At 50.1% G+C, this 27,634-nt stretch overlaps 1 protein-coding gene across 3 annotated transcripts in view; it reads right to left on the bottom strand.

Annotated features, from left to right (window-relative positions):
* Positions 1 to 810: 810 nt before the first annotated feature.
* The window catches only part of MTUS2 (microtubule associated scaffold protein 2), a gene marked incomplete at both ends in the record, with an annotated part of 327,648 nt that continues 300,824 nt past the window's right edge, over positions 811 to 27,634 (bottom strand). For 2 of the 3 annotated variants that reach the window (XM_082859275.1, XM_082859276.1), the window contains 7 exons: positions 811 to 1,024; positions 2,129 to 2,226; positions 4,597 to 4,716; positions 5,813 to 5,911; positions 10,530 to 10,603; positions 13,819 to 13,924; positions 21,508 to 21,722. In XM_082859275.1, coding sequence (XP_082715401.1) covers positions 811 to 1,024; positions 2,129 to 2,226; positions 4,597 to 4,716; positions 5,813 to 5,911; positions 10,530 to 10,603; positions 13,819 to 13,924; positions 21,508 to 21,722 — 926 coding nt within the window. The remainder of the gene's footprint in view (positions 1,025 to 2,128; positions 2,227 to 4,596; positions 4,717 to 5,812; positions 5,912 to 10,529; positions 10,604 to 13,818; positions 13,925 to 21,507; positions 21,723 to 27,634) is intronic. The other variant, XM_082859277.1, reaches the window with a different exon arrangement.

The raw sequence follows: 27,634 nt of genomic DNA, 5'->3' as shown, positions 1-27,634 counted from the left end.
GACTATAGATGATCCACTGTCATGAGTGACACCTGCCAAACTCCTCACCCCCTCCGGGTTTCCCACTGCTGCCCCTTATCCGCTCATGACAGAAGTATTAATGATTGAAACTCGCGGATGGAGTAATGGTGACCTCACATCATGTGGACTAAGAAGCCGATTGTTCCGAAGGCAGGTACCGTTCGTGAACGGCCGGTGCTGGTGTTGAACAGAGTACCACGTGGTGGTAGGTCGGAAGGCGCTGCTTCTCTATATCTTTTTTTTTTTTTTTCCTTTTTCTATTTTGGGTAGAAATATTCCTGGGAAGGTAGATAGAAATGCATTTTCATTTCCCAATAATTCTTAGGCACGAGTTAGAAAACTGCTGACCTTCACCAAAATATGTCAGCACTTCATGTTATAAAAAATGCAATTCAGAACCGCTGCATGTGTATATACGTATATCTAAATATACACACATATCGGTGCAGTACACAATGATTATTCAATGGATATTCAAAACTGAGCTATTTGTAACTAACCTGATATTCTGCAGTGAAAGTTCATTGCTCAAGAACAGTTGGCGTTTCTTTCTTTTGGCTCTAACTACGGTCAAACGTTTGCACATCAGACGCTACCATTTACACTTTCCGAAGTGCCAGTACCAGGACAGTCTTACACGAGGATCAGAAAAGGACTCTGCCTAGGATGCAGCTATACAGCTACTGGGCATGCGCGCAGGGTCAGTCGGGCCGGTCCACGGTCACCACTCCCTCGAGGCGGAAACCCTCGTGGACCAGGCGCCGCAGCTCGACCCGCAGCGTGGTGGCGTCATCTGGGCGTCATGCTCACTCTGGCGGGAGAGGAGGGCCCGGAGGAGGAGCCTCGGTAAACGGGGGACGTGGGGGACAGTTTAATCGGGCTGGTTGGGTCCCCCGTTTGCAGCTTCCAAAGCAGCTCTTCGTTGGTTCGGCTCAATCTTTTCTTCTCCTGTGTTTCTTTCTCCACGTATTCCTGGAGGTTAGCATTCTCCTCTGACAGCTGTCTGCACAGGGAGAACAAGCAACTGTCGAGCAGCAGTCACGCCGGAAGGCACTTAACCTGAGGTCTGCAAGGCCGAGGGTTGCAGGGAAAGGGGGTAGGTGGTGGGTGCCCGCGGGGAGAACAGGGTCCTGCCAGACCCCAGGGACCAAGAAGCGGGGTTGAAACGCGATCGCTACTCATCCCAGCCACACATCCGTTCCCAGAGACCCTCTGCCAACAGCCGATCTGCCCACAGCCCCTCTGCCCGGGTCAGGGGAGGCGCTGGGGGCCAGGGGAGAGAGCAGAAGCCACCGGGAGAGAGAGCGGGAAGTGCGGCTTGGTGTGGGACGCCCTGCCCCTGGCTCAGGCCTCCCTGGCAGCCATCACCTCTGGTCTGTGCATCTGGCCGCCTGCTGGACCGGGAGCCCTGGAGAACAGGCCCCAGAGCGGTCCTCCTCGAGTGCCCGGCACCCAGTCTGAGGCCTGGTGCGTAACGGATGCTTAGTTGATGTTTGCGGCTAATGGATGCTAAATGAAAAAGGAACCGAGGCGTTCTGTGCCTCTGTCGTGACAGCAGTGGGTCTGCCCCCCCATCTCCCTTCCTGGGGCCCTCCGAGCAAGGAAGGCAGCACCAAGATGGAAGCAGTGTCCCTGGGGAGCAGCTGCATTGGTGCGTCCCCTCCCTGCTGCCCTTTGGCCAGGCCAGCTCTCCTCTGCCATGACCACCTGGCCCAGCGCTGGCGCAGCAGCCGCAGGCCCCAGCGATGGAGCTCGGCGTCGGCTCACACGGTGGTTCTCTTTAGCCTAGGAACCCCCAGCTGGCAGCCTCTCCAAAACCTCCTCCAGAAACATCCCCGTCACCTCCCAGCTGTGCCCCAGGCTTTGGCCGGTGTCACTTATTTCCACCAAGGTGGGACCCACCGCTCTGCGGAGCCCGGGCATCGGCTGGGCGCTCAGAGCGGTGTGTTCTATGCTGCCCTCGGCGCGGGGAGTGCCAAGAGCCTGTGTGGGGAAGCCTCGGGGCTCGGAGTGGGTGAGGATAAAAGCAGAGCGCTCCAAGGTCAAGAGCAAAGCCATCCTGCCGGCGACACATGCTTTGGAAGCTCCGACGCCCAGGCCCACCTACCTCGTGACGACAGTGTTCTGGTCGATCCTGGCTTTGAGGTCTTCATTCTGCTGTTGGAGAACTTGGATCTTTTCCTCCAGGATAATGTTCTTCTCTGCCTATAAAAGACGCAGTGTCAAGAGCTGCTCAGCAAGGCCCTATGGACAGATGGCAGACCAATGCCCTTGGCTTCTGGGCTTTGGAACATCATCAAGAACAGTGTTTTCCAAACCGCAGTTTGCAATGCATCAGTCGGTTGTAAAATCAGGTTAGAGGGACGGGACCAGCATTTCTTTTTTAAACAAAACAGAAAAGAAAATACCAGAGTGCACCGTGTGTAGTAGAAGTATTGTTGTATGTATTTTAGATACAGTGTATATCTCCCTCTTAGATGTATTATGTGTGTGTATATATTAGTGTATATAGTGGATTGCATGTACTGTATATATACAACTTACGTGTGTGCCTGTACTGGATTCCTACGTAGAATGTATCTCTCATAGTGAGTGTCCCCAGACCCCTGCCATTGTCGGAAATGAGCCGCGAGCACCACCTGGACCCCGTTTGGCTGAAGGGTCCCCCGGTTCTTCCCATCAGGCCGTCTGCCCTGCACTGGCATCTCTGGCCAGGCCTGTGTGCATTCTACGACATTCTGAATTAATGGAGGGCTGGAAATGCAAACAGCATGGACACGCTCTCTTCCTTCTGAGGCTCTGGGCAGCCGGGAACGTGCAGCTCGAGCCCAGCGTGGCACACGATCAGAAGAGAACATCCTCTGTGGTTGCCACTCCTCTGCAACTCACGCCCCGCTCTCTCTGTCGGTGTGTCCCCAGGGCCTGAGACCTAGCCGAAGTAGAGCTCCATTCTAAGATGCACTGAGAAATAAATGCTAGAGGAATCTTTAAAGAAAACCGCCGCTTCTCCATGACTCAGGCTTAGGCATCAGAGCCAAAGGACTGGGCTCTGCCCCTGCCCTTCAGCAAGGCCCTCCCAGGAAATGGGAAGTGATTAAATCAGTTCTTCCCCCCACCCCTACCCACTCCTCTGCCTGGAAAGATTTCTGGAATGAGAACTCTTGCGTACCTGCAGAAGGCCTGGAGCATGGCTAAATACAGCCAAAGAAGCCCGGAGGCTTGTGGCTGACCAGATAACGATGCAGGTGGCCCTGCCTGGAGGAGGAGGGCTGCAGGGCTGAGACGGGAGGACTCTGTTCGCGAGCCCCCCGCTGGCCTTAGCTCTGGCCTTGCTGGGAAGCTCTGGGCTGCTGGAGGGCGCCAGGACGCCAGCATTGCCTCTGATGCTGGCAATAGGCACTCACACCCCCGTCTGCCCTTATCCTGACTGACAGGCATCCGTGCAGCGAGAGATGTCCCCAGAGAGGGACGGTGCTAGATCAGGAGGGGGACGTGCCGACTGAATGCAACAGGTGGTCTGGGACCAGCTCCTGGTTTGGATATAGCGGCTTCAAGGACATTTCCGAGACATACGGAGAACTTGAAAAGTTAGAGGAGGTGATCAGTTACTGAGATGGTAAGCTGAGGGTTTACTAACTGAAAGAAAGCAGGATACAAAACACTCGTATGTACGTGTGGATCGTATATCAGGGTGTGTACACTTGTACAGAAGAAAGGCTCTGGAAATATTAACAGTGTAGAAATATGTCATTTTAATTTTCTTATCTATATCTTATTTCCTTTTAGAGGAAATTATATTTCCTTTTAGAGTATCAAAAATTTATTTTAAATATAACAATAAAAAAGAAAAAATTAATCTACCTGCGACCCTTGGGCCAACCTTCCCCTCAGAATGGCATCTCCCTGGAGGCAGGCTTCTCTGCTGCTGACTCTGGATGACTGTCTCAGCTTCAGCCCTCGCACCCACAGGGGCAGGGAGTGAACCCTGGCTGCTCTACTCCCCCGAAGGGGTGCCCTTTGCTAGTTCTGCGGGAGCCAGGCTGAAAGGCGAGGCAGAGCGTGTGCTGAAAGCCGGGGCCTGGAGCTCTGGCCCAGGGCTCACGCCTGGGCTGGACCACTGTTTGGCCCTGGGTGAGACAGGACCTCGTCCTAAGCCTCCATCTCCGCATCTGTGAAAGGAGGCTCCTGACAGCACCTACTCAGTGGATTGCTGTCAGAGTTAAAGAACACACGCGCACAGCGTGTCTGCGCCGTGCCTGGTGCACAACAGCGATGCAGGCTCACCGCACACCTTCCCCGGGGGGGGGGGGGGGGGAGGAACTGGCACGTCACAGAGGTGGGTGCGGAGCCGGGCGGGGCATCAGACGGCCTCCGGGTTTCTACAAATGAGCCACCTCTGAGACTTCTGAACTCCTGGCTTCCTAAGAAAGGCGTTTCCTGCTCACTTGTGAGCACCGGACATGTAAGGGCCCCCACCTGGATGGGGCCGTGGGTGCTGTTAATATTGACATCCACCGTGGCAGCAGGGATATCATGCAGGTTACTGGGGCCTCCCAAGGTAAGAGGCCGACTCACCAGCTTTTCCAGCTCAATGATCTTCTTCTCCTGCTGGTGTATTTGCTGATTCTTCATCTCTAATACCTGCTTCAGACTCTTCATGTCTTCTTCCAGGTGCTGATAAGGAGCCAATGCGATCTACAGGGGCAGAGAGCAAGGAGCTGTTTACCAGGCAGCCCGGCGAAGCCCAGTATCCACCAGCACCGTGAACTCAGCGCAATCTAGTCATCCGTTAACAAGCTTCCTAACAGGCACTGGAGAGTGAGAGCGAGAGGGCGAGAGGGCGACAGTGCTCACAGCCTTCCTGATAACGATGCCCACGCGTTTCCACTGGGGGAGCTACTGAAAATCCAGCTCCTTGGGGAGCAGGAGAGATGAAGCCGTTGTTCCCTGAAACGTCGGATCCTGGGGTGGCCGGATACTACCAGCCTACCGCCCCAAGGGAATTTAGCGGGCAAAAACAGTACATTCAACATTGGCTTTTAACATTCACGCAGACTACTTGATTCAACAGACAGGTGGGGATTGAAAGGTCCCATCTGTGCCCATGGAAGGCCCCGCCCCCTGCCATGCATAGGAAATGAGCAAAGTGGTTTAAGAAGCAGAAAAGGCTGTTGTAGAAAAGTAAATGTGAGAATAAGGTTGCCAGATGTGACAAATAAAAAGACAGGATGTTCAATTATGTTGGAATTTCACGTAAGTATTGCATGAGACATACTTGTTACTAAGAAACTCACTGATCTGTAATTCACGTGTAACTGCGTGTTGTGTATTTTGCCTTGTGTGTTTTATCTGGCACCTTACATCAGAGGGAAGGAACTGTGCCAGCCTGAGGAAAACCCCTCACCCTACCAACTGGGGCTTCAGGGATGCCTCCCTTGCAGGCGGCACTGGGAGGGAACGGGACGTGGGGCTGGAATGGGGCCTGGCCAGGGTGGGGTGTTTCCAGACCCAGCTCGTCACAGCAGCCCAGGGACAGGGGCTGGGGAGCCGTGTGCAATGAGGCAAGAATAACACTTAGATGGAGAACCCAGGGCCATCCCGACTCAGCACAGGTGCTGACAGGCACATGCTTAAAATCCCGGGAGGCCCTGACCGCTGTCGCTCTGGCGTCAGATCAGCACAGGGGCCCTGCCTTCGGGTGACTGCTGGGGGAGCCCCGGGTTTCCTGGAGTCCAACAGAACTGCCTTGCAAGGGCCCTGCGGGTGCTGGGAGACCCGAAGCGCATGATACCTCCAGCTGCTCCTCAGTGTTTTTCCTCAAAGCTTCCTCGAAGCGTCTGGCTCGGTCCCGCAGAGACTGGCTCTGGAAGGTCAGCGTGTCCACCTGGTCCTGCAGGTAACACACGAAACGTCCAGCCCGGTCCCCTGCAGATGTGGCACCTGGGAGGCGGTGATGACGGCCACCACCCTGCCCTGGGGGCTCTTCCCAGGGCGTCCACATCAGAGGTCCCCCCCACCAGGCTCCACCAAAAGGCCTTCGCATGCAGCAGGGAGAGGCCCCCAGTCTCCCTGCCTCCGTGCCTTGTCCAGAATGGACCACAGAACACTGACAGATGCACGTTTCTGTCGCACGGAAAGTGCACGCACGCTGGCGGGGCACTCGAAGCAGGTGGCCCGACTCAGAGCCTCCTGAGATCAGAGAGCTGTCCTCGCCCCCCACCCCCAGGAAAGCAAGAAGCTTGCGGAGCGGAGGCGTTTAATAATTTATCATCTGACTTCACAAAAGCAGCCCATCAGCAGAGAGGCATCTTAGTCTGGGGGGGACTCTAGCCCCCCCGCTTCACGAAGGACGGTTAATCCATCCCAGAGAAGAACTGTTCTCATCTGTTAAGTTCAAGCCAGAAGCTGTCGAACCAACCTTGACTTCTGGCTCTGCCCGAGCCCCTCCCCCCACACTAAACACAGCATTGGCAGGGCCCGGAGGATGCGGCCTCCTGCGTCACGTCCCCGGATCCACAAACACTCCTGATCCTACTCCCTCCACCGGGTGGAGCCACTCGCTGACTTTGTCCCGGACCGGCAACTCGTTTGCCCTCAAGGGGGCGTCAGGGTCGGGCGCGGGGGAGGGGGAGCTTTCTAAAGCGCAAGCCTGAGCCCCTCACCCCCCCACGCAAAACCCCGTGCCCTCGGGACCAAGTGCCGCTGACGCAGCGTCTGCAGCCTCCGCATCCGCCTTTCTCGTCTCGCTGCCCCCAACCCACCTTACATCCGCTCTTCCCCCACAGCCAGCTCCCGCTCACCCCGGCCCTCTTCTGGCCTCCGCTCGGCGGCCCTGGGTGGCAGGCCCCTGGCCTGAGCTGCCACGTGAGTGAAATCTGTCCCGTTCAGACGCTCCCCCCCGACCCGGAGGGCCCTCCTGACCCCCATCCCAGCACGTGCCCGCCACGGGGCTGCTCTGTGTGTGAAGGTGGAGAGAATGGAGGCGTGTGTGGGGAGGCCCGGGGCCCCAGCCCTGCCGCCAGCGCAGGTGCCACCACGCTGAGCCCTCTCCCTGCAGCCCCGGCCCTGACCGATGGCGGCGGGCAGCAGAGGGAGCCGGGCAGAGCCTTGACGCCCAAGCAGAGGGAAGAGACGGTGCCTTGCTGGTGCCACGTGTTCCAAAATTCTCCACCCCCATCACCACTTCTGTAACATTGAAACCCAGGGACTGAGGTCTTCCCGTGAACACTTCTGGCAAGAGAGATGGCCCCGCTCACCACATGTGAGCAGCTGGGTGCGGTCAACGATGGAACTGCACACGAGAGCACTGCCACATAGCACGTGCTGGCTCGACCGCTTTCTTGTCATCACAGAGAACCCAGCCTTGGCGGATTCCTTTTCCTTCTCTCCCTTTTTGTTCCCAGTTACTTCCATTTCATTTTTAAGAAATAAAAGCCCCCCACAGTGCCATTAAGTGCACATGCTGCTGCATGAGGGCAAGACAGTGTCAGTGGGAGCTGGAAGGCACATGAGCCAGCGGGTGTAAATCAGGGCTCGGGACAGCCGGCTGGGCCCCAGCACGCATGCGTAGAACGTGACTATAAAATGACTGGAGCGCTCCGTAGTTTAGCCACTGTGTCCAGGTTTCCCCATCTGTAAAATGGGTACGGTAATAATAATACCTAACCCAGAGGATGGTGGTGAGTTAATACTTAGAACAGTACCTGGCATACAGTAAGTGCTCTATAAATATTAGATATTATTTTATTGCAAAAATTAAAATGACTGGAGTGCTACCCACCTCCTATACAAGCCTCGTCAGAGCAAGCATTCCTCTCGAGCCTCTTGTCCTCCATTAAAAAGTGAAACAGTGAAAAACTCAGGCAAGTACCACCTAGGTGGCATCTAAACTATCACACTGTGTTTTTTCTGCTTTCTTCGCCATTATTCAAAACAGATCCTCAGGCACACAATGGTGCCCCAGCAATCAGACAGGACGTGCTGTTCTTCAACTTGGATTGGCTACTTTATGCCAAGGTAAGAGCACCAAGACCCAGCTGGTGACCTGGCCCGGCAGGGACCACTTGGAGTTAACCAACGGCCCCATAATAATGATGATGGTGGCAAATGTAACAACGCCTGAAACTATTATAATAGCACTAGCTGCTGCCTAGTGCTCTATGCCCTTTACACACGATGAAATCAATTTATTTTTAAGGCAGGACCAGAAAATTTTTAAACAGAAAATTCTCTCTCTGCCCATCTGGGCCACTACCCCTCTTTAGTGTGCACGGTGCATCTGCATTATACATTAACTAGATCCCCTTAGAAGACACAGGAATGCCTGCTCACCGGAAAAAAAAAAGCAATTTTCTCCTGGAGCCAGCAAGGTAACTCCTTAGGAGCTAACATTCCTTTCTCAATCCTGTAAGGGGTCACGACGACCCAGTACTTGCCCTGCTGGACTACGTACACTGTCAATATGTTACTTTGATGTAAGACCCTTTGCCTCAAACATTTATATAACTGTGCATTGACCTCTAAGGGACAGTCCTTAGTGCTTTGTCTTTTAATCTTTAAAAAAAAGTTAATACAATTTTTAAAGGTTACTATTTACAGTTATTACAAAATATTGCAATTACAAAATATTCCCCGTGTTGTACAACACATCCTCGAGCCTATTTACACCCAGCAGTTTGTACCTCCCCTCCCCCATCCCTACGTGCCCTCCCCCCCACTGGTAACCACTAGCTTGTTCTCTGTATCTGTGAGTCTGCTTCTTTTATGTTACATTCACTAGTTTGTTGTGTTTTTTATATTCCACATATAAGTGACATCATACAGTATTTGTCTTTCTCTGACGTATTTCACTTAGCAGAATGCCCTCCAAGTCTATCCATGTTGCTTCAAATGGCAAAATTTCGTTCTTTTCTATGGCTGAGTAGTATTCCATTGTACACCACATAAAGACTGTCTCCCTTTGGTTCTAATCCTCAGGTTGGCTCAAATAAAATTCTCCATTTCTTCCTTGGATTGACTATTGATTAATGTTTTCATTGACACACATATTATCTCCCTTAAGCTGCTCACACTTTGAGGAAGGAATTGGCATTATCCCCATTTTGCAGATGGGTAAACTAAGGCTTACAGCTTATGTAGCTGTCCAAGATTTCAAAGCTATTAAGAGAAGGTACAGTGGGGATTTAAACCTCAAACTCAAATCTTTTACCCCAAACCTGTTTCTCTAGCTGCCAGCAGCCCAAGGAGACTGGCCTAAGCAACTGTACCCACCTCACACCAGAAAATCTCCAGCTCAAATGGATTCTGCCCATGAGTTACCACTAAAATGTGCACAGTTCACGACTGTGTGATGTGAGTGGCAAAGTGAAGACTCATGGATGAAGCAGAACTCTCCCTTCTTTTGGTTTTGGACCGTTTGGGGTTTTCTGATACATCACAGTATGGCTGTTACCTTCCTGGGTTGTGTTCCTTAAGGGTAATGTATCTGGGTGGTATGGGATGTGGGGCACACAAAGAAGTTTGGGGTTAATTTGCCAAGGACAAGCCACACAGGGAGCACGTGGGCATGTGCAGGCCCCCCGATGGGTCCATGGATCGATGGACCGGGGGTGGGTTTGCAGCAGGTGGTTTCCCATTTAAAAGTTTTTGAATAGTACACTCAATAGTGTGACACTCCATGATCCTAGATTCTTTTCTCGGCAGGGCAGGTTCTGTGCAAGAAACGCTGCCTGGGGAAAGTGAGCCATTGAAGAAACAAAACTCCTGCCTTTGTATCTGAATTATGGTAATCACCTCCCAAATTTCCAGATGTGAATGTCCCTAATATTTAAAAGGTAATCTTTCTATGACTGGGACGTCCACAGCTGGCAATGGAAGCAGGGCCACCAGCCTCCCCCTGGCTTCCCAGGCAGCCCCTCTCTAGGGCTGGGGGCGGTCAACATCTTTTCACAGAAGCAGCTGCTTGGGGTCTCTGGAAGGCAGAGACCTCCATTCTCCCCTCCGAGATCAGAAGGAAGCCAGGCAGCACCCCTGGCATCTGAGACCCACACTCTGTGTAGGTTTCAAGCGGGACGCCAAGAAGCTTCGTTACATCTCCAGGGGATTGAAGTTGCTTTTACAATTCCCAGAACATGTCCTGTGATTTCTGCCCTACATGAGTCTCCTTACCCCGTTACCCCTGCCTAGAATGCTCTGCTCCCTAATCCTCCCCTTTCCCCAAACATGACTCTGACCGCAAGCACATGGGCCATCTCTTGGAACCCCTGTGGCGCTAACGGTATTATTCATTCTGTGCAAGTATGTGTTACCTTCTGTGCTGGTCTGTCACTATTTGTATCACAGCTCTGAGTAGACAGTAAACTCCTTAAGAGCAGGGAGTAGGTCTTATTTACCCCCATATTCCAATGCTTAGTACAGGATCCAGTACACGGTAGGTGCTGGATAAATGTCTGTGGACAGGAATAACAATGCTGCCATTACCTTGATGTTGGAGTTAAGGAAACACTAACCTGTAATGATAGCCGCAGCTTTTCAAAATTTTCTTCCAATTCTTTCTTTTCAAGCTCGTGGGTAGATATCAGTTCTGGAGAGAAGACATCAAATTGTTAGGCTGATCTTTCTTTTGAAAAGGGATCAAACAAGATTCTTTTGCCAGGCTAAGACTAGTGACGTAGGTGAGTAAGGGACACCAGTATATAGCGGACTTAAGCCTAAAGAGACCTCTCCATTAGTTTGAAATTGTATGCAATGTTATTTAGGAGAGAGGGAGAAAGGATGAGGAAGGAAATAGGAGAAAGGGCGAGGGTTAAGAGGAAAGAAAGGAGGGAGGGAAGCAAACAGAGCACACGCACACGCACGCACACACACACACACACACACACACTCACTTTTATACCCAGCTCTACCAAAACCCTGGCCAAGTCAGATTCTCCATTCACAGCACTCACTGAATTCTCCAACTATTCCTAATGGTAAAACCACTAGGTAATTAATGTTAAATCTCCCTTTTCTTCCCTCCCAGGATCACTCTTCTTTTCTACCACGAAGCCGCAATCTCGGGCTGAAGCAGGGACCTTTCCAAGGAGAGCGGAGCATGGGCTGGAGAATGGACAGGTGAACGGGACCAGTGCTGTGCCTGCAGAGTCACCTTGGTGGCCTCTGGGCCACACTCTGGAAACCACAGATGCTAGGATTTGCTTGAGCAAAGAGTCAATGTTAAGCCACTCAGACAGAAGGAAGGACTCATTGGACTGGTTCCTCTTGGGGAGTTTGGAGCAATTCTATTCCGTGAGAAGTGTCATTCCAGTGATAATTTGCAAGATAGGCAGCAAGAGATGTCATGTAAGAGTTATTAAGCAAATGGATTCTATTTTCCTCCAGATGGGAATAGTCTTATTAGCTGGGTGAAGCCCGTCTCATTCTAGCTACACAAGCAATTTGTTTTCATGTTATAACTGGAGAGAGGAAAGGTCTCATTAATCAGCCTGGATCATATGCTTAGCACAGGAGAGTACTGGAGACCAATAATTATCATTCCGGCTGGCATAAGCTGCAATTAAGAAAAACTCTGTGATTTCCATTGACCCAAATCTTTTAACTAATGATGGTTAAAGGTCTCTTAGAAATCCAGTTGTTATAGCTGAAATTTACATTTGGGAAAAAAGAAAAAAGTTTGTGCTTATTTTATTGACATAAAACCATGTGGGTTTCTGGTCTACCTGCCTTTGTCTAAATGATTACTTTTAATAGTCATTGAGAGCACCATCCATAATAATGAAGTTTTTAGCTACCATTACATACGCCTACATTGTATCACATTATATGTAATTCAAAGGCCCTGGATGTGGCGTCTAAGCGAGGCTTCATTAGTCAGAAAAATCTACCAAGTCTATTTATACGAAAATCCGGAAACAAAAGGCAACACTCATTGTAACATTTCCGTTCCTGTTCCCTTTCCTGAGACCATTTTCCTACAGTGTAGTGATGGGCTTCAGGGCATTTTCAGATACCCTATACCTCACAAGCAAAGAAAAGTCCGTATCTATTAGGTGGCATAAACCATGGCGACTATCTATGTACTCATAATGTAGTTTATTATTTTAAGGTCCTGACACTCTGTCCCATGCTTAAGACTGTGCTCTAAGAGAGTGCTTCTCCAATTTTGCTACATATTAGAATCACCTGGGGAGCTTTAAAAAATCCCGATGCCTGGGCTGCACCCCAGAGCAATTAAACCGGAACCTCTGTAAGGGGAGCTACACATCAGTATTTTTAAAAAACTCTCCAGGTGGTTCCAATGTGCATCCAGGGGTGGGAGCTGGTCCTCTAAGCATGAGACACACTCTCAGGAACAGGTAACGCATTTAACTAGTTCTCAGGAAATTCCTCTCCCTTGCGTCCAGCTTGGACTTTTCCACGTATGGGTGTTCCCAGAGGTGGTGGGGTTGGTGCTCGAGGGGGCAATCACATGAGCATTGATTACTGCACAGTGGGCCTTGCTGTTTACAAAGAACATTTTAAGATAATTTTAAAACTCTGATATTAATTCTGAAATTTTTGGAATTTATTAATCTATTGTTAAATTAACTGTTTTTCATATACTTTAACAATCAGCTGACTGGGGAGGAAAAAATGAGGAAAGGGGAAATTGAAAAACAAATTCTCTATATGACGTAAATGCACGTTAATGTATAAAAAGCTTCTTTCACAGTCAAAATCTTAGTAATATTTAGTTAAACGCTGTCGCTATTGTTACAACCCACATAAAATCCTACATATCCAAAGGTAAGTCAAAGTTATAAAAAATGTAAAAAGAAAGATCCTGAGAGTCCACTTACATCCATGGTGAATGTGGTCTGAGTGCAAGGTGTGGAGAGCCAGGCCCAATCAGATGCTGGTGTGGCCCTGACAACACCACACCTGTGGGACGGTTATAAGGCCACAAAACAAGACAAAGCCCAGGATTTCTACACTTACTGTAGAACAGTGGGTCTCAAGCTTGGCTACCTGTTACATTCACCTATGAGCTTTAACAAGCCCAGGCTGTAACCCAGACCAGCTACCAAACCCTGCTCTGGGACCAAGGCTCCCAGGGATTCCAGTATTCAGGCAGGGTTGAGAGGACTGGCTTCAGAGGAAAGTACAGTAAGTCCCCTACAAAAGAACCTTCAAGCTGCGAACTTTCAAAGATGCGAATGTGCATTCCATCAACGTCAGGCGTGAGTGACATTGCAGCTGGCCCTCCGTCCCCTATTGCTGACGATCCTTCAGCTCTACCATCTCCCACCTCCTCTCTCCCCTCCAGTCAGTAACTCTTCTTGCCTGTTCGGGCAATGCCAGCCCCTGGATGCCAGCTGTTGTACTGGACTACTGTACTTTTCAAGGTACTGTACTGTAAGATTAAACATGTTTTCTTTACTTTTGTGTTGTTTGTTTTTTATGTATTATTTGTGTGAAAAGTATTATGAACCTATTACAGGAGAGTACTATATAGCTGATTGTGTTAGTTGGGTACCTAGGCTAACTTTGTTGGACTTATGAACGAATTGGACTTACGAACACGCTCTTGGAACGGAACTCATTCATATGTAGGGGACTTACTGTAGTTACCCGGGTCCTGGATTTCTGTCTTTTCTTAACCCAAGAAGCAACACAAAGGACACACCAGGAAGGAAAGGAAGGAAGAAGGGAAAGGGAAGCAAGAGGGAAAGGGAGGGATCCCCGTGTCTGCAGCCGGAGAGGGTCAGTGCGCACAGCCCACCCTGCCCGCCCACCGCGCGCACCAAGCCTCATAGCTACCTTGCACCTTGTGGTCGTGGTCATCCTGCAGGAGCGAGATGGCGACCGTGTGGCTGTTTTCCATCTCTAGGAGAGCCGCCTCATGGCTGGCGGTGATGTCTTCCACCTGCAGGAGATCACAGCTCTGGTTACACAGAGAGCCGGGGACCGGGGGCTCCAATGGCCTCGCTGCTTGGAGGACCAAGATGGACTGCAACGAGGGGAAATATCAGTGGCCCAAACATCAAGGGCAGGACACTGTACTGTGACGGCGGCCACCCTCAGCCTTGTGCCAAGGCAGCAGAGCCAGGATTTGTTGGTGACGCGGGAGTCCCGGAGTCAGGGGCGGCGGGGCAGGGGATGTCACAGGGAAGTCACTGCCACAGCCCTGCCGCTCATGCAACGGGAAGCAGCTCCCGGGGTGGGGTGGGTAGCTGCCGAAGCCACCTCTTTACTGCCCTGGGCCCCCTCTGGACCATTTCCTTCCACCCCATTCCTTCCCCTTCCACCAAGCATTCCGTGAGGTAATAAGGGACAGAAGACGGTCCTCCCCTACCAGATGGTCCGTTCTGCTTCCTGGCAGCCGGTGGGAGCTACAGCACGCGAGGTATCTGGAGGGAGCTAACATTTATTAAGCTACCCACTCTCGGCTTCTCCACTCAAGCCTCACAGCAATATGATAAAGTAAATGTTTTCATGTTCATTTCCCAGACGAGGAAACTGAGGCTCAGAGAGGCTTGAAGTGTTTTGCCCAAAGGCTAGTAAATGGCAGAGCCAGCAGTCAGCGCAGGGCTGTCTAACATCCATGGCGAAGCTCTGAAACGCACTGCCCTTGCCTCCCCCCGCAAGACCAGCAACCAGTGCCCAGGGACCCTCTCACCAGCCCCAAGGCAAGTGGGCAGGTGTGTGTGTGTGCTCGCCACCACTGTTCCAGCCATGAACCTGCCCCCCGAATCACGGTACAGACCTTCCCCTGCCCAGGCTGTGGGACCTGCTCCCAAGAAGCTGCTGTTTCTCTGGCTGATGGTACATTTCCAGGAGTTTAATCACAGGTAGTGCAGCCAGCCCAGGAATTTTTTTTTTGTTTTTGACTTTTGTTTTTCATTATATATATCTATTTTAAACATCTTTATTGGAGTATAATTGCTTTACAGTGGCGTGTTAGTTTCTGCTTTATAACAAAGTGAATCAGTTATACATATATCCCCATATCTCTTCCCTCTTGCATCTCCCTCCCTCCCACCCTCCCTATCCACCGCCTCCCCCCAGGTGGTCACAAAGTACCGAGCTGATCTCCCTGTGCTACGCCAGCCCAGGATTTTTAATTTTCCCCCTTCCTGATCTCTGGCCCCACCACACACCTTCCATCTTTACTGCTTTTGCTACTTTTGTTGTTGCAGCTGTTATTTTAACTTCAAATGTATGACTTACAGGAGTCATTGCATAAGACGACCTCTCCCTGTGATAGCAAACCAGAACAATGTTTTTCCAAATTCTCTGTCGGTGACCCACTGTAAAAACACCATTGTACATTGTTACACACACACATGCATACACGGGGCGTGTGTGTGAAACCAAAGTTTCACAAAATGACACTTTCCCCTCTTACTTGCAGTAATCTCGTTTTTAAATTTTTATTCTATGTTCCTTTGTTGTTTTTCAAAATGCAGTTACAAACCACTAAATTCATTTCACAACGTACTAAGGTGTCAAAACCTAGCATTTGAACAACACTGAACCAGCGCACCTGCCCATGCCCTGAAGCTCTGCGGCGGACCGGCTCAGAACACCGTCCAGCCACCTCTCAGAGGGTCTCATTTCTCTGGGGATAATTCACAGGCTGATCTTTGATCTGTAAAAGGAGGAAGAACTCTTCACAAGAAAGGAAGCCCGCTTGTGAAGGGGACACATGGGAGTGTTTGTATTTTAAAATGGGATAGATTCCCATTCTGGATACCATCATTGCTTGGGAAAGTTGGCCCGACTTCTGTCTCCTATGGTAAAAGGAAGTGTCATCCACTAAAAGAGAAATATCACTGCCAAGACCAACAACGAACTTGACAGCGTTCGGAAAGCTGCATTACGCCATGAAAATGGACATGGTACGCGACGATTCACTTTTACCTACTGGCCATTCTTGATTAAACAATACTTCACTCGAGGCTCAGAGCTATGAATCCACTCAGCAGAAAGACCGATTACCGCAGTTTTTAATTGTCCAAATCCTGTTTATATGAAGGTTTTTTTATGGAATCTTTGTCCAAAGACTTTCAGTCTCTTGGAAAAACAAATCATCGGTTAAAAAAAATGGAACTGGTTTTCCTTATGCTCCGCTGGTGACTTCCGTTAGAAACAAGTACCCACACATTGTTTGGAGGTATGTTAGTTCAGTATAAAGAAGAATCTTTCATCCGTCCTTAGTATGATTCTAATTTATTGGGTTCTTACCCAAATTGCCACGGGTGGTTTCAGAAGAGAGAGATGGATGCCGGGACTACGTTCCAGAAGAGTCCCTTTCGTCCTGGCGGTGGATCTGCTCTGATCAGCAAGGGTGGCGCTTCACCGCATGCCCTCCTGCCTTGGTGGTCAGGTCTTTGATTTAGTGGTGATGGAATACCACACCCAATATACCAAGGATGATGTAAGGGTGTGATCTGTCTGTTACAGCCTCTCAGGGGGGCTTTTGGGGATGAAATACTGATCCCCGAATTCCTCCACATGCAATGAGAGGAAAGCCCAGGATGTTCTGAAGGAAACCGGTGAGAGTCAGTAGCCCAAATCTGGGCATCATGGTCCTTACTCTCGAGTGATTTAGGTTTCTAGACATGCGTATGGTTTTTAAAGACTGTTCCCTCTACAAGGAAGGGGCCGTGCACTGTTGGCCGTCCCCTTTCTTATCCCAGTTTCAATCCCCATGGCTTCTCCTCTATGGCTCTAGGCTTCTTTCCAGAGCACGGGGCAGCAGTCCGTCCGAGCTCTCAGCCTGAGAAGACCTCCAGGTCGGCAGGCATTTGAGGGGATTCAGACAAGTTGACCCAAGGGACACACAAGGTATGTTTTGCATTGTAGATCACCGAAAATGAGACAGAGGCGCTAAGCCATTATCCGGCCACAGCCAACTTATGCTGGGTAGCTTCATTTTCTTCCTTTTAGAACCCTGGGTGCCCCCATCCCCCCAAAATCTCTGCTGGGCCAGCCTCCTCCCTCTTCCAGGAGGACAAAGTTCTGAGCTGGCTGCGGAGGTCTGTCCATGTGCCCATCAAGTAGTCCCAGGGGTACAGAGCAGCAGCTGGTCCCTGCACCAGGCTCTGTTCCTGCAGCTGTTTGCTGTTTAGCTGAGTTCCAGCAAAGCAAAGGGCTGGGAAGCCGCCCTCTCCGATGGGTAAGAATAGAGCTGTGGGCTTACTTCATTCAGCCATTTGCAAAATGCAATTATGGGAGCCTTCGGCAATTCACTGAGAGAAGACTTCCATTTAGAATGAAGACGCATGGGCTTTACATTGTCTCGGCTTTCCTCATTAAAGAAAACCAGATTAAACTCCCATTTGCCCCCATCTGCGACGTGTCTTCCTATCTGATGAGACAGAGGGAGCTGCCCCTGTCTTTTCTCTCCAGGGCTCTCTGAACGACTCTCCTTCCGGAGAGACGACTCACCATCCCTTCTGTCCCTGCATCCCTGCTACATCATCCTGGGTACCGACTCCGAGCAGGCAGCCAGCCCCGCCAGAGCTCCTGGGCTGACCTCATGCCCCTCCGGGCGGTGCCTTTGCCCCTTTGCCGCCCACCACGTGGGCAGGTGTTCACAGAGGCTTCTATCTGCCCGGCTCTGCCTCTTTCCAGTGTCCGGAGGCTCTGGGCTGCGATGGGCGGGTCTCTGGCGCCGGAAGACAGAGGCGCCCTCGGGACCTCATTCTATTTGATCAGAGAGTGTGGTTTCGCTGATGGCAGCCGTGCACTTGCTGTGCGGGACGGATATGGGACAGAATGCGAGATGATGGCCGAAGTGGCCTCTGCACGGTCTGATTAAGCGTGGGCACGCTGGGCCTCCCAGTTAAGTCTAAAAGGATGATTTCTTTAGGAAAGGTTACAAAGTGTGTCCCGGATATGAGACAAAGCCAACGTAAACGCCAAAGGCTGAACACTACTGCTCCTCTGGAAAGGAGTCTCTGCTCAAAATGCAGAATCCAGAATGCCTTTAGGAACCAGGGGGCCCTGCACGAGGGGCTTCCGGGCCGGGTCAGGGAGAGAGACAAACTGCCACAGGGTCTTGGAGGGAGAAGGTCAAAGGTCACAAGTCTGATCACTGAACACCAGGCTCCGTGGGCGAGTACATTTGGAGCAGAAAAGGAAAAGCATTTGTGTTTACGTTGAAAAATCTATTTCGTGTGCCCTGAGATAGGGAAGCTTGGGAAATCTGGCTTCTGTTAATGTGCAGCTAGCTCTAGAATGAGCACTGATTTGATGAAACACCTTTATAATCCGACTTTTAAGATAAGAGTCCTAGCATATCTTTAAAGGCACGTAAGAAAGCCAGGAGGCCAGGCCACGCCCCTGCTCATACCCTAACTTGTCTGCAGGGTTAAAGAAGGAGGCCCTGCACATCCCCCGACACCAGACAGCTGCAGCTCTGGGCCCCGGGAAGCCCCAGTCCGTGACTCTGATTCCATCAGCGCGGGGTGCAGACAAGAGGAGTGCTTTGCCAGAAGCTCCCCAGTGACGCCCATGTGGAGACAGAGAGACGGTCTTTGCCGCTCGAGGCAAGTGGACGGCTGGATCTTCCTAGGGGCATCCTGCGGTAAGGTCAGAGGTCAGCCAGCCTTCTCGAGGGAGTTCCTCATCAGAGAAAAGCCTCAGAAATTCCTGCGTCAGAACGGAAGCAGCCTCCGCGCTACCAGCCGGGGCACCGGGGCGCCAGGAGAGGCCCCATTGGTGAACTTGAGTTTTAAGGCTCGAGATGGCAGGATCTATGGGTCAGCCTTGCCGAACGCCGACTGTCCCCCACAAAGAGGCCCTGAGTGTGGAGGGTCGGCACAGATCGCTGGAACCACAGACGTTCCAGACCCCCACTGCGGCCAGGCACCGAGCCCCCTCCGGGACCAAATACATGAGCATTTACTCTACCTGGAAATTAGAATATGGCTTGATGCGCATTTCACCTTCTTCCTGGTTGTCTGCGCGCTCCCTGCTGGAGAAGCTGAAGGTCAAGACAACAGCCAACATCCAGCAGCAGGAGCCAACATCCAGAATCAGGAGCCTGAGTGATACGCAGATTTCAACCATCCATCCCTCCCCCTGCCCCCAAACCAGTGGGTTTCTATAGGAATGATTTACTCGAATGTAAAGCGTGCAGATGCTCTTTCCACCATAAAGCTTTCCCTCATCCTCCCATCTGGAAGGAAGCTCTCAGTTCCTAAACACAGAATCTGTATTTCCCACCCAGTATTACAGTTTCTGGAGAAAGTGCCTCAGAACTTCCCTGGATCTATAACCCGAGGCTACGGAACAAGCAAGTCCACGTTTTGTAAATGTTGGCATCTCTTGCAGTGTGACGTCATGAGGCCGCGTGTGCGGCGGACCTTCGCTGACTATTCTTTGCTTAGATGGATGAATAAGCAAATGAATCACTTTAGCTGTAAAGGATCAGGGAGAACAGGATCAGAGCTCTCAGGAGACAGAGCACTTTTAAAATATGCATAAGTAGCTCATGTAACTCACTCTCAAGTGGGAAAGTCAGGGCCTCCAATCTCTCCCGGTATGAAATCTTTAAAAGGCCGCTGTCCCAGCTCAAAGGCAGATGAGGCCACAACCCCCAGCACAGGCTCCTGCACCGACAAAACTTAGCGAGGTTCTGCCCCGGCTCCCTCCACTGGCGGACAGGCTCCACTCGGCAGTGGCCCTGGCTTCCCGGTTTCCCACACACGACACCCCAGCATGAGCGTTTGTTCAGACGCTCATCCTTCTGCCAGGGGACCACCTCCTGCCCTTCCTTCCATCTCTTGGCATCTTCTCAACCAACCCAGAACTTTGGACCAAAAGTCAGTGAATATGGGTATAAATACATTCTTTGTGTAAAATTGGGAATGAATAGCCCCAGGATACAGGGCACAGAACAAGCCAGTGTCTGCACCAGGTCTGAGCTGTATCAAGGGACCACGAAGCAGGTAAGACTGAAGACGGCAGCCGTGCAAATGTCCACTTAACGCCAGCTGAGAAGCCAAGGTGCTGAATCTAATCTAATCTTAGCCCAGCAGGTAACCTTAGCTGTAACCTATCTGTCTCCCAGCCTCTAAGTCTGTACCACCTCAAGCAGGCAGATGCGTCTGGTTTCCACAGGCCTCTAGAAAAAGGAGGACGACTAACCCAAGATGCTGAACAGAAGAAAGTGTTGTCAAACAGGAGACCGTTTATCCCCACAATAGCACTTATTATTACTCTGAGATTTCTCCCATGCCCGCCATGATTCACAAGCCTCTGGGGACCAGCGCCATCCAGATTACCCACCGGGGAGGCAGCCCAAACGTTCATGATAGTGAAGGGCCACTCGGCACCAGCCTGAGATGTAAAGTGAGCTCTTCACAAATGCCAGTTTACCTTAGGGATACCATGAGCAGACTAGGGGTAACGATACACAATTAGAAGGTGGGCATTAAGGCGTCAGAGCCTTGGGGAGTCAGGAGGAAGAGGGAGGGGCAAACGAGCTCCCTCGGAAGCAGAGTGGTCTCGTCTTAACCTGCCTGTCACACTGGCGCCAACACGGTAACGGACACGGCAGCTGGCCGTGGGGATGGGCACGCCAGGCTCCTACCTGCTTTCAGGCTGACAGGCTCCCTGGGAATTCTTCCCCAGCTCTGCCAGGATGAATGACCCTCTCTAGGAAGACTGCTGGGCTAAGGTTAATGAGCGGAATCCTTCTTTCATTCAGCAAATACACACTGAAGGCTCGCTCTGTGCAGGCAGGCGGTCCTGTGCCAGAGATTTAGCAGTAAACCCGGCAGAAAACTCTAGTTCAGTGCTCGAGAGCACAGACCCTGGGATCAGACTGGGTCCAACCCTGGCTCTTTCATAAGCGTGAATGCTGGCAAGTTATTTAACCTCCGGGTCTCAGTTTTCTCACCTGTAAAATGGGGACAATAATGGTACCCCCTCTAAGAGTTATCGTGGGGGTTAAATGAGTTAGTACATGTAAAGAGGGAAGAGCAGGGCCTGGCACACAGCACGTGCTAGATACACATGTGTCTGTCATCATCACTGTCCTTATGGAGTACGCAGAAGATCAACAGGGTACAAAGTAAAAGTTCTCATACGTTAGGTAGTAGTAAGTGCCGAGGAAAAACTAAACAGGAAGAGTGTGCACGACGTGGGGAAGGAGCCGTGATTGTGGATCAGGAAAGGCCTCACTGAGAAAAGTCTGCAAGGGAGGCAGAGAGGGAGCCATGGGGTTTCTAGAGGGAGAGCATTCCAGGCAGAGGGCACAGCGAGCAAAATCTCGGAGGTGGGAGTGTGCCTGGGAGCACAAGGCGCGGGGAGACCAGAGCGGCTGCAGGGGACGACGGGAGGGGACAGAGGAGAGAAACAGGTGGGGAGAGCGGGCTTGAACGGAAGCTCACCTGCTTGCTGCACGGACTCCTGGCCAAAGCGGCTCCCCTCCACCTCCCACCCACGTCTCCCGACGACGGCAAGGACAGGGCCCGGGCCGGGGCGCAGACTGACCTGCCGCTGGTGCTGACACCCGATCCGCAGCAGCTGTGCGCGGTGCTCCTCCTGGAGCTGGGCCACCTCGGTCTCGAACTGCAGCTGCAGCCGCCGCTCCAGGTCGCGCAGCTCGGCCTGCTGCCGCCAGCCCAGCCTGCGCACCTCATCCTCACAGCGCCGCTCCAGCTCCGCCTTCTCTCTCTGCAGCTTCTCGCACTTCGCCGCATGGAAGGCTGGGGACAGAGAGAGCGACGCTTAAAAAACTGGCCAGGACGCACCGAAAGCGCTGCAGCCCCCACGAGTACCGCATCAAGGTGGACGTAAGGACCAAGGCCAGGTCCCCATCCTTCTGCAGAGCTTCACCGTTTGTCAAGTGCTTTCCTCCCTACCACATTTGATCCCCAACACAGACCCTGGATGCTGGGGTGAACCTGGGCCCAAGGTCCCACTCAGCGTGTGAAGCATGAGCTGCGAAGGCAAATCTGGGCTTTCTGACCACAAGCCGCATGTTTCTGCCGCTAGATCAGGGCTCGCTGAGGGTCCACAGACCATGGGCATCACAGATACTGGGTGCTTGTTACAAATGCACGCTCCTAGGCACACCCCGGTGGATCAGAAACCCCAGACAGGAGCCCAGCACGTCAACTCTTCACAAGGGCCACGGTGACTCTTACACCCATCAAGGCTTGAGACCTGGGCACGCCTGGAGGCTGGAGACAAGACGGGAGGCACGGGATTCTCTGCAGGCTGACATGCCGCATGGGACAATCGCAGAGGAAGTGTGCGTGTGGGTCCTTTCAGTGACCGAGACCTCACCAGCAGCATCCTTCCCCACTGGAGGAAGGACGGGTAACCACTCAACACCCCTTTGCACGGGTGGGTCGCCCTGCCGCAGTTCTGGTTTGCTTCGCGGGGAGGGGCTGCGACAGCACTTAGAGTTCGTGCCTCCCCTGGGCCAGAGCGGACTGCTCTCATTTCAAAGTCTCTTCCTCAACTGCAAACTGCTTCCAAGAAGGAGAAAGCCTTCCCTGACAATCTAGTCTGTTTAGGTCCCGTGGAGGTGACGATGCCCACGCACGCAGACGTCAGAGTGGACGGACACCTCACTCACTCCACAAAGACGGGGGCCTCCACGCTCCCTGCTCTGTGCTGCAGTCAGGGGGGGCTTGTCGCTTACTGAAGTTGAGTGAGCGGTATCGGTACTGGCTCAGGATAACCTGCACACTAGGGGTGGCTGTTATGATCAGGACCATTCATCCAAGGTAGTTACATGGCGTTTGAAACACCCGAATCAGAAGTCCCACCCTAAAGGCGCAGCTAATTCAACGGTTTCTTTGCCACACTCGGCGCTCAAAGGGTTTGTTACTTAGCACAGGGGATGTTTAAAGACATTTGTTCCCTGGTGAAATGAGCTGTGGACGGGCTGGATCTTGCCCTGTGCGCACAGTGTGTAAGAGTCTGGCCAGCCCAGCAGCCTAACACTGTCCCCACAGGCCTTCTTGGTCCAGGGCTTCACCTGGCCCTGTGTCCTGCATCCCATCATTTTTTGGAGGATTCTGACACACAACCGTGAAGAGTTGTTAGGATGTGCCAGTGTAATCAGGGTGTACTGAGGGTGGGTGGGGGGAACCCCCATAGAGGACGTACCGTCTGCAGGGAATTTTAAAGCAATAACCACACTGACTTGAAAAGCCCTCTGCTTTTTGCTGTCACCTGTGCCAGCAACTCTAAAGCATGTTGGTGAAAAAATACTCCTCCGAAGTTTTTGGTTGGTCTACATTCTAAGCAATTGCTACAATTACCGTCGAGGTTTTTCAAAGCAATTTTTGTATTTAAAAAAAAATCACAAACAGAGAAAAGTCGGAAGTACGGTACAAGGACATTATTGTCCAAATGACGTTTTCCCCCTGAACCATTTGAGAATCAGAGGCTGATTGCTGTCTCATCAACCCCGAATTCCTTAGTATATATTCCCTACAAACAAGGACATTCTCCTACGTAACCACAATGCAGTCATCAAAGTCAGGAATCAACACTGATCCAACAGTGCCCTCCAATGCTCAGACCCATTAACATTTCACCAGTTGTCCTAATAATGTCCTTTCTAGAAAAAGGATCTCGTTCTGAATCACGAGCTGCATTTAACTATCCCCAGTCTCCTTTTGTCTGGGATACTTCCTCGGTCTTCCCTGGATTTTCAGGACCTGGACACTTTTGAAGATGACAGGCCAGTCTTTCCATTTGGCCTCTCTGAGCTTTCCTCATTATTACATTCAGGTCAGGTAGGCCTGGCAGGAATATCACAGACTTGGCACTATGTGCTTCTCATTTGAATATCAATCGAATCATCTTTAAATTGAAATTTCTTTTTTCTAATTGTTTATAGAGTGAGTCAGGAAAATTAGGCTTCTGACTGATTATCACGTTATCCTGAAAGTGCTTTTGTGGTACAGAGGAGGGAGTGTTACAAATGCTGGGTGTCAAATATGCTAGGGATTCCCTTGAACATGTATCTTATTGCCACACCTGCTGTGAGTAAATCCTTCCGGTCAGGTATAGGTACCTCAGGACGAATGGTTGGGCGTGCACCGGGCTTCCCACCACAAGTAGCGAAAGGGCGTTTTGCTCGATCGCTAACAAATACAGCAGGAACTGCAGACTCGGGCTGAGGCTTTCTGGTCCCTGGTAGTGAGGTCACGGGAGGCTACAGTCCCCACAGAAAGAACCTACCAGGAGGTAAAGGTCACAGTGGCTCAGGCCTGGAGGTGGTGGTGAGGAATCACCTGTTCCCAGGAGTCTGAGCCCCGGCTGAAACAGAGCTCCAGCTTTCCCCAAAGACCCTCCAACTTGGGGAAGTTATTAGAATTTCACCAGGGACCCTAGCTAGTGAAAAAGCTTTCGGGATCCACAGACTAGGGAAGAGGTGTATATATAAAGACAGGTTTATCCTAGGGTGACTGGGTTTTAACAGAACAAAGACCATGGAACGTCCATTAAAAAACAGTGTTTCATGGATTGAGACAAAGCCAGATTGAGGCCAACGGAGAAGCACTTAGTTACACACACAGACACTCTTTTTCCTATTCGTTTCCATCATGGTTTATCACAGGAGACTGGATATAGTCCCCTGTGCTCTGCCCATCCTATACGTAATGGTTCGCATCTAACCCCAAACTCCCAGTCCATCCCTCCCCCACCCCGCCAAGGAGCAATTATTTTACCTACATTGGGGGAGGGTGGAGTGTCATCCAAAACACGAGAATGGTGGGGGGTGGGCACAGAGTAATGACGGGTAAGTCCCGGGCAGCGAGCCCCGGGGCGGGTTTCTGGGTGCATGGGGGGCCTCTTTGGAGGGTGCTCTTGTTTCCGTAGAACTAACTTCCTAGCCGTCTTTGCCCCATGCATCCTGCCCCGGTGGATGGGATCAAAATGAAGCAGTGACAACAACATGTTTGTTTGTATTTAAAATAGGTCCACAAAGCAGTGCAGAGATGAAGCACAAACAGCCCAGAAACATGAGAACAGATGGTCGGCACCATCCATGATTCAATACGTGCAGATCGAAGCAGGAGATGTTGTCCACCTATGAGGCTGATCAAATGAAATATTCTGATAATACAGGGAGGGTCTGAGGAAACCGGCCTTCAAGGGACCGATGGGGGGGTATGACTGAGAAGCTCCTTTGGAGGGCCAAGTATCTTTCAAAATTTAAAAGCTAGGGATGGGAGCTTGAGCAGGGTGACAGCCAAAGGATTTCTTTTTGGGGTGATGAAAATGTTCTAAAACAGATTATAGTTACCGTTGCATAACTGTGAATATACTAAAAACCACTGAATTGTTTTCAATTCACATTTTAAATGAGTGAATTTTATGGTACGTGAATTATACCTCAATAAAGTTCTTACCAAATATGGAAAGAAAATCTGCAAAATAACATGACAGGAAAAATATCTCAGAGGATAAATTTAGATGTTTTTGTAGAGGAAAAGTTCACGTTTGGACTTCGAGATTCTGTATAACAATGATGACGATGTTTGCTGACAAAATAAAAATTCCACCACTACACTGTTTTATACGCAAACACACACGGATATCTGTGGAGCCTAAGGGAACCTGAGAACCACTCTTACTGTTTCTTAACTAGAAATAGCACATAAGACTCAAATGAAGATAATAAAAAATGCTCATCATGTATTTTTCTTTAACAAGTACTATTTTGTATGGGAAAAATGTATCCGTCATATACTAATATCAGTATCTTTAGGAAATCAGAACAGTAAGTTGACTATATAGATTGCATAGATGGAATAAAACAAAAAGGTAAAGAAATGAATAATAACAAATCAGCTACACTGGAGGAAAAATTAAATGACACATATCTTTTAACCTAACAATTTCACAAGGGCACAAAAAATTTGGTCAAGGATGACAACTACAGCACGATTTGCCTTCAGGAAATAGTGGGGGGCTAGTTAAATAAATGATGATAAATCCACTATTCACAGAGGACAAATCCTACGTGCAATGGGATATGGGTAACCAGTAAAAAAAATAAGGTGAATCTTTTCATGTTATCGTGGAATGATCTGTGATACACCGTTAAACAAAAAAGGCAAGATGCAGAAAGAGGATGACAGTGTACTTCTCCTTGGAATGGAAATGCATCTGTATTTCTGACCCTCCCTTAGAGGCTGTGTGTTTAAGTTACAGGGCTCACTGCCCAACGAACACCTGCAACAGTATGTATTTGAGAAAATCCTATTATGTGTTTTCATATCTTATGAGTTAAAATATTTTTAAAAATTCCTACCACGACTAAGGAGAAGACTAGGTTTTCAAAGGTTATGTAGCCTGTGGTCAGAAAGGATAGGACTTTTCCATCTAACGTGCGATTTTATTTATGTTCGTGGCAGGACGATTCATGGGCCTGGCACTCTTTTGAGGGGTCAGAAATGACTGATTTTCATCCTACAGCTGCCCCTGAACTGTACTGTTGCCTTAAATAAATCATGAGCTTGGCAGGCCTCAGTTTTGCTGTCTATGAAGTGGCAAAGCAATCACTTTCCCACATATAGCACCAACCCCCAAATTCCCAATCGCTATTATATATGAGAGGTGACACTTCTGTTCTTGAAATGACCCCACGTCATAAGCCCCAGGCCTGCAGAAGATATTGGATAAGAAGCGCAGCTGAGGCACCAGGGAAAGAGCTCCAGTAACAGAGTCCCTAAAGAAATAAACATCCTCTTGCCTCTGGTAAATCTTGAAAAATGTATCTATTGGGGTAGATAGGGATTAACGCAGGCTAATTTAATGGGTAACATCTGGAGTCTTGCTTTCATTATTTCTATTCATGAGAAAACATTTGGTACTTTATAGTGTGAGAGGCAAACACCACAATAATAAATCCCTAGAACCTAAGAAGCTGAGAAAATAATTTCTAAAAGAACAGGATTATGACAGGCCAAGAGTATTATGACATTTCTAATTCATAAGCATGAGTTTGAAAAGCAAAAACAAGATTATTAGAGTCTGTTGTACAGTTTTAAATCATTGAACATATAGATGTATGTATGCATGAATAGATAGTGTGTGCCTAGTATATACCTATATACCACAGTTCGTACATCAAATGAGAGAGAAAAAAACCCAGTGAGTAAGATCAATTTTCTTTAAACAATTGCCCCAAATGTCCCTTGCATAATTACAACTTGTTATTGGTTTACCAAAGAGGTAGCAAACATTAGTAATTACAGCACTAGACTTAAACTGGAGAAAATTATCTGGCTCTAACTCATGATAAAGCATAAGGAATGATACTATACTGCCTTTTATGTCACAGGAAGTGCTTTAGATATAACGATCATAAAATAAGCCATCTAAATATGAAGAAATGATACTGTATATAAATACATGGTACTATTATGACAGTCACTGTTACGGGCTCAACTGTGTGCCCCCAGAATTTATATGTTGAAGTCCTAACCGCCAGTACCTCGGAATGTGAGCATGTTTGGAGACAGGATTTTTACAGAGGTCATTAAGTTAAAATGAGGTCACTAGGGTCAGCCCTAATCCAATATGACTGGAGTCTACAGGACAAAGACACCTGTAGAGGGAAGGCAAGGTAGCCATCTATAAGCCA

Source organism: Leucopleurus acutus (genome assembly GCF_964270905.1).
Source record: "Leucopleurus acutus genome assembly, chromosome: 18".
In the NCBI taxonomy this organism is placed as follows: Eukaryota; Metazoa; Chordata; class Mammalia; order Artiodactyla; family Delphinidae; genus Leucopleurus; species Leucopleurus acutus.
Note: the sequence above shows the minus strand (reverse complement) of the source record. Positions and strands in the feature narration are given on the sequence as shown.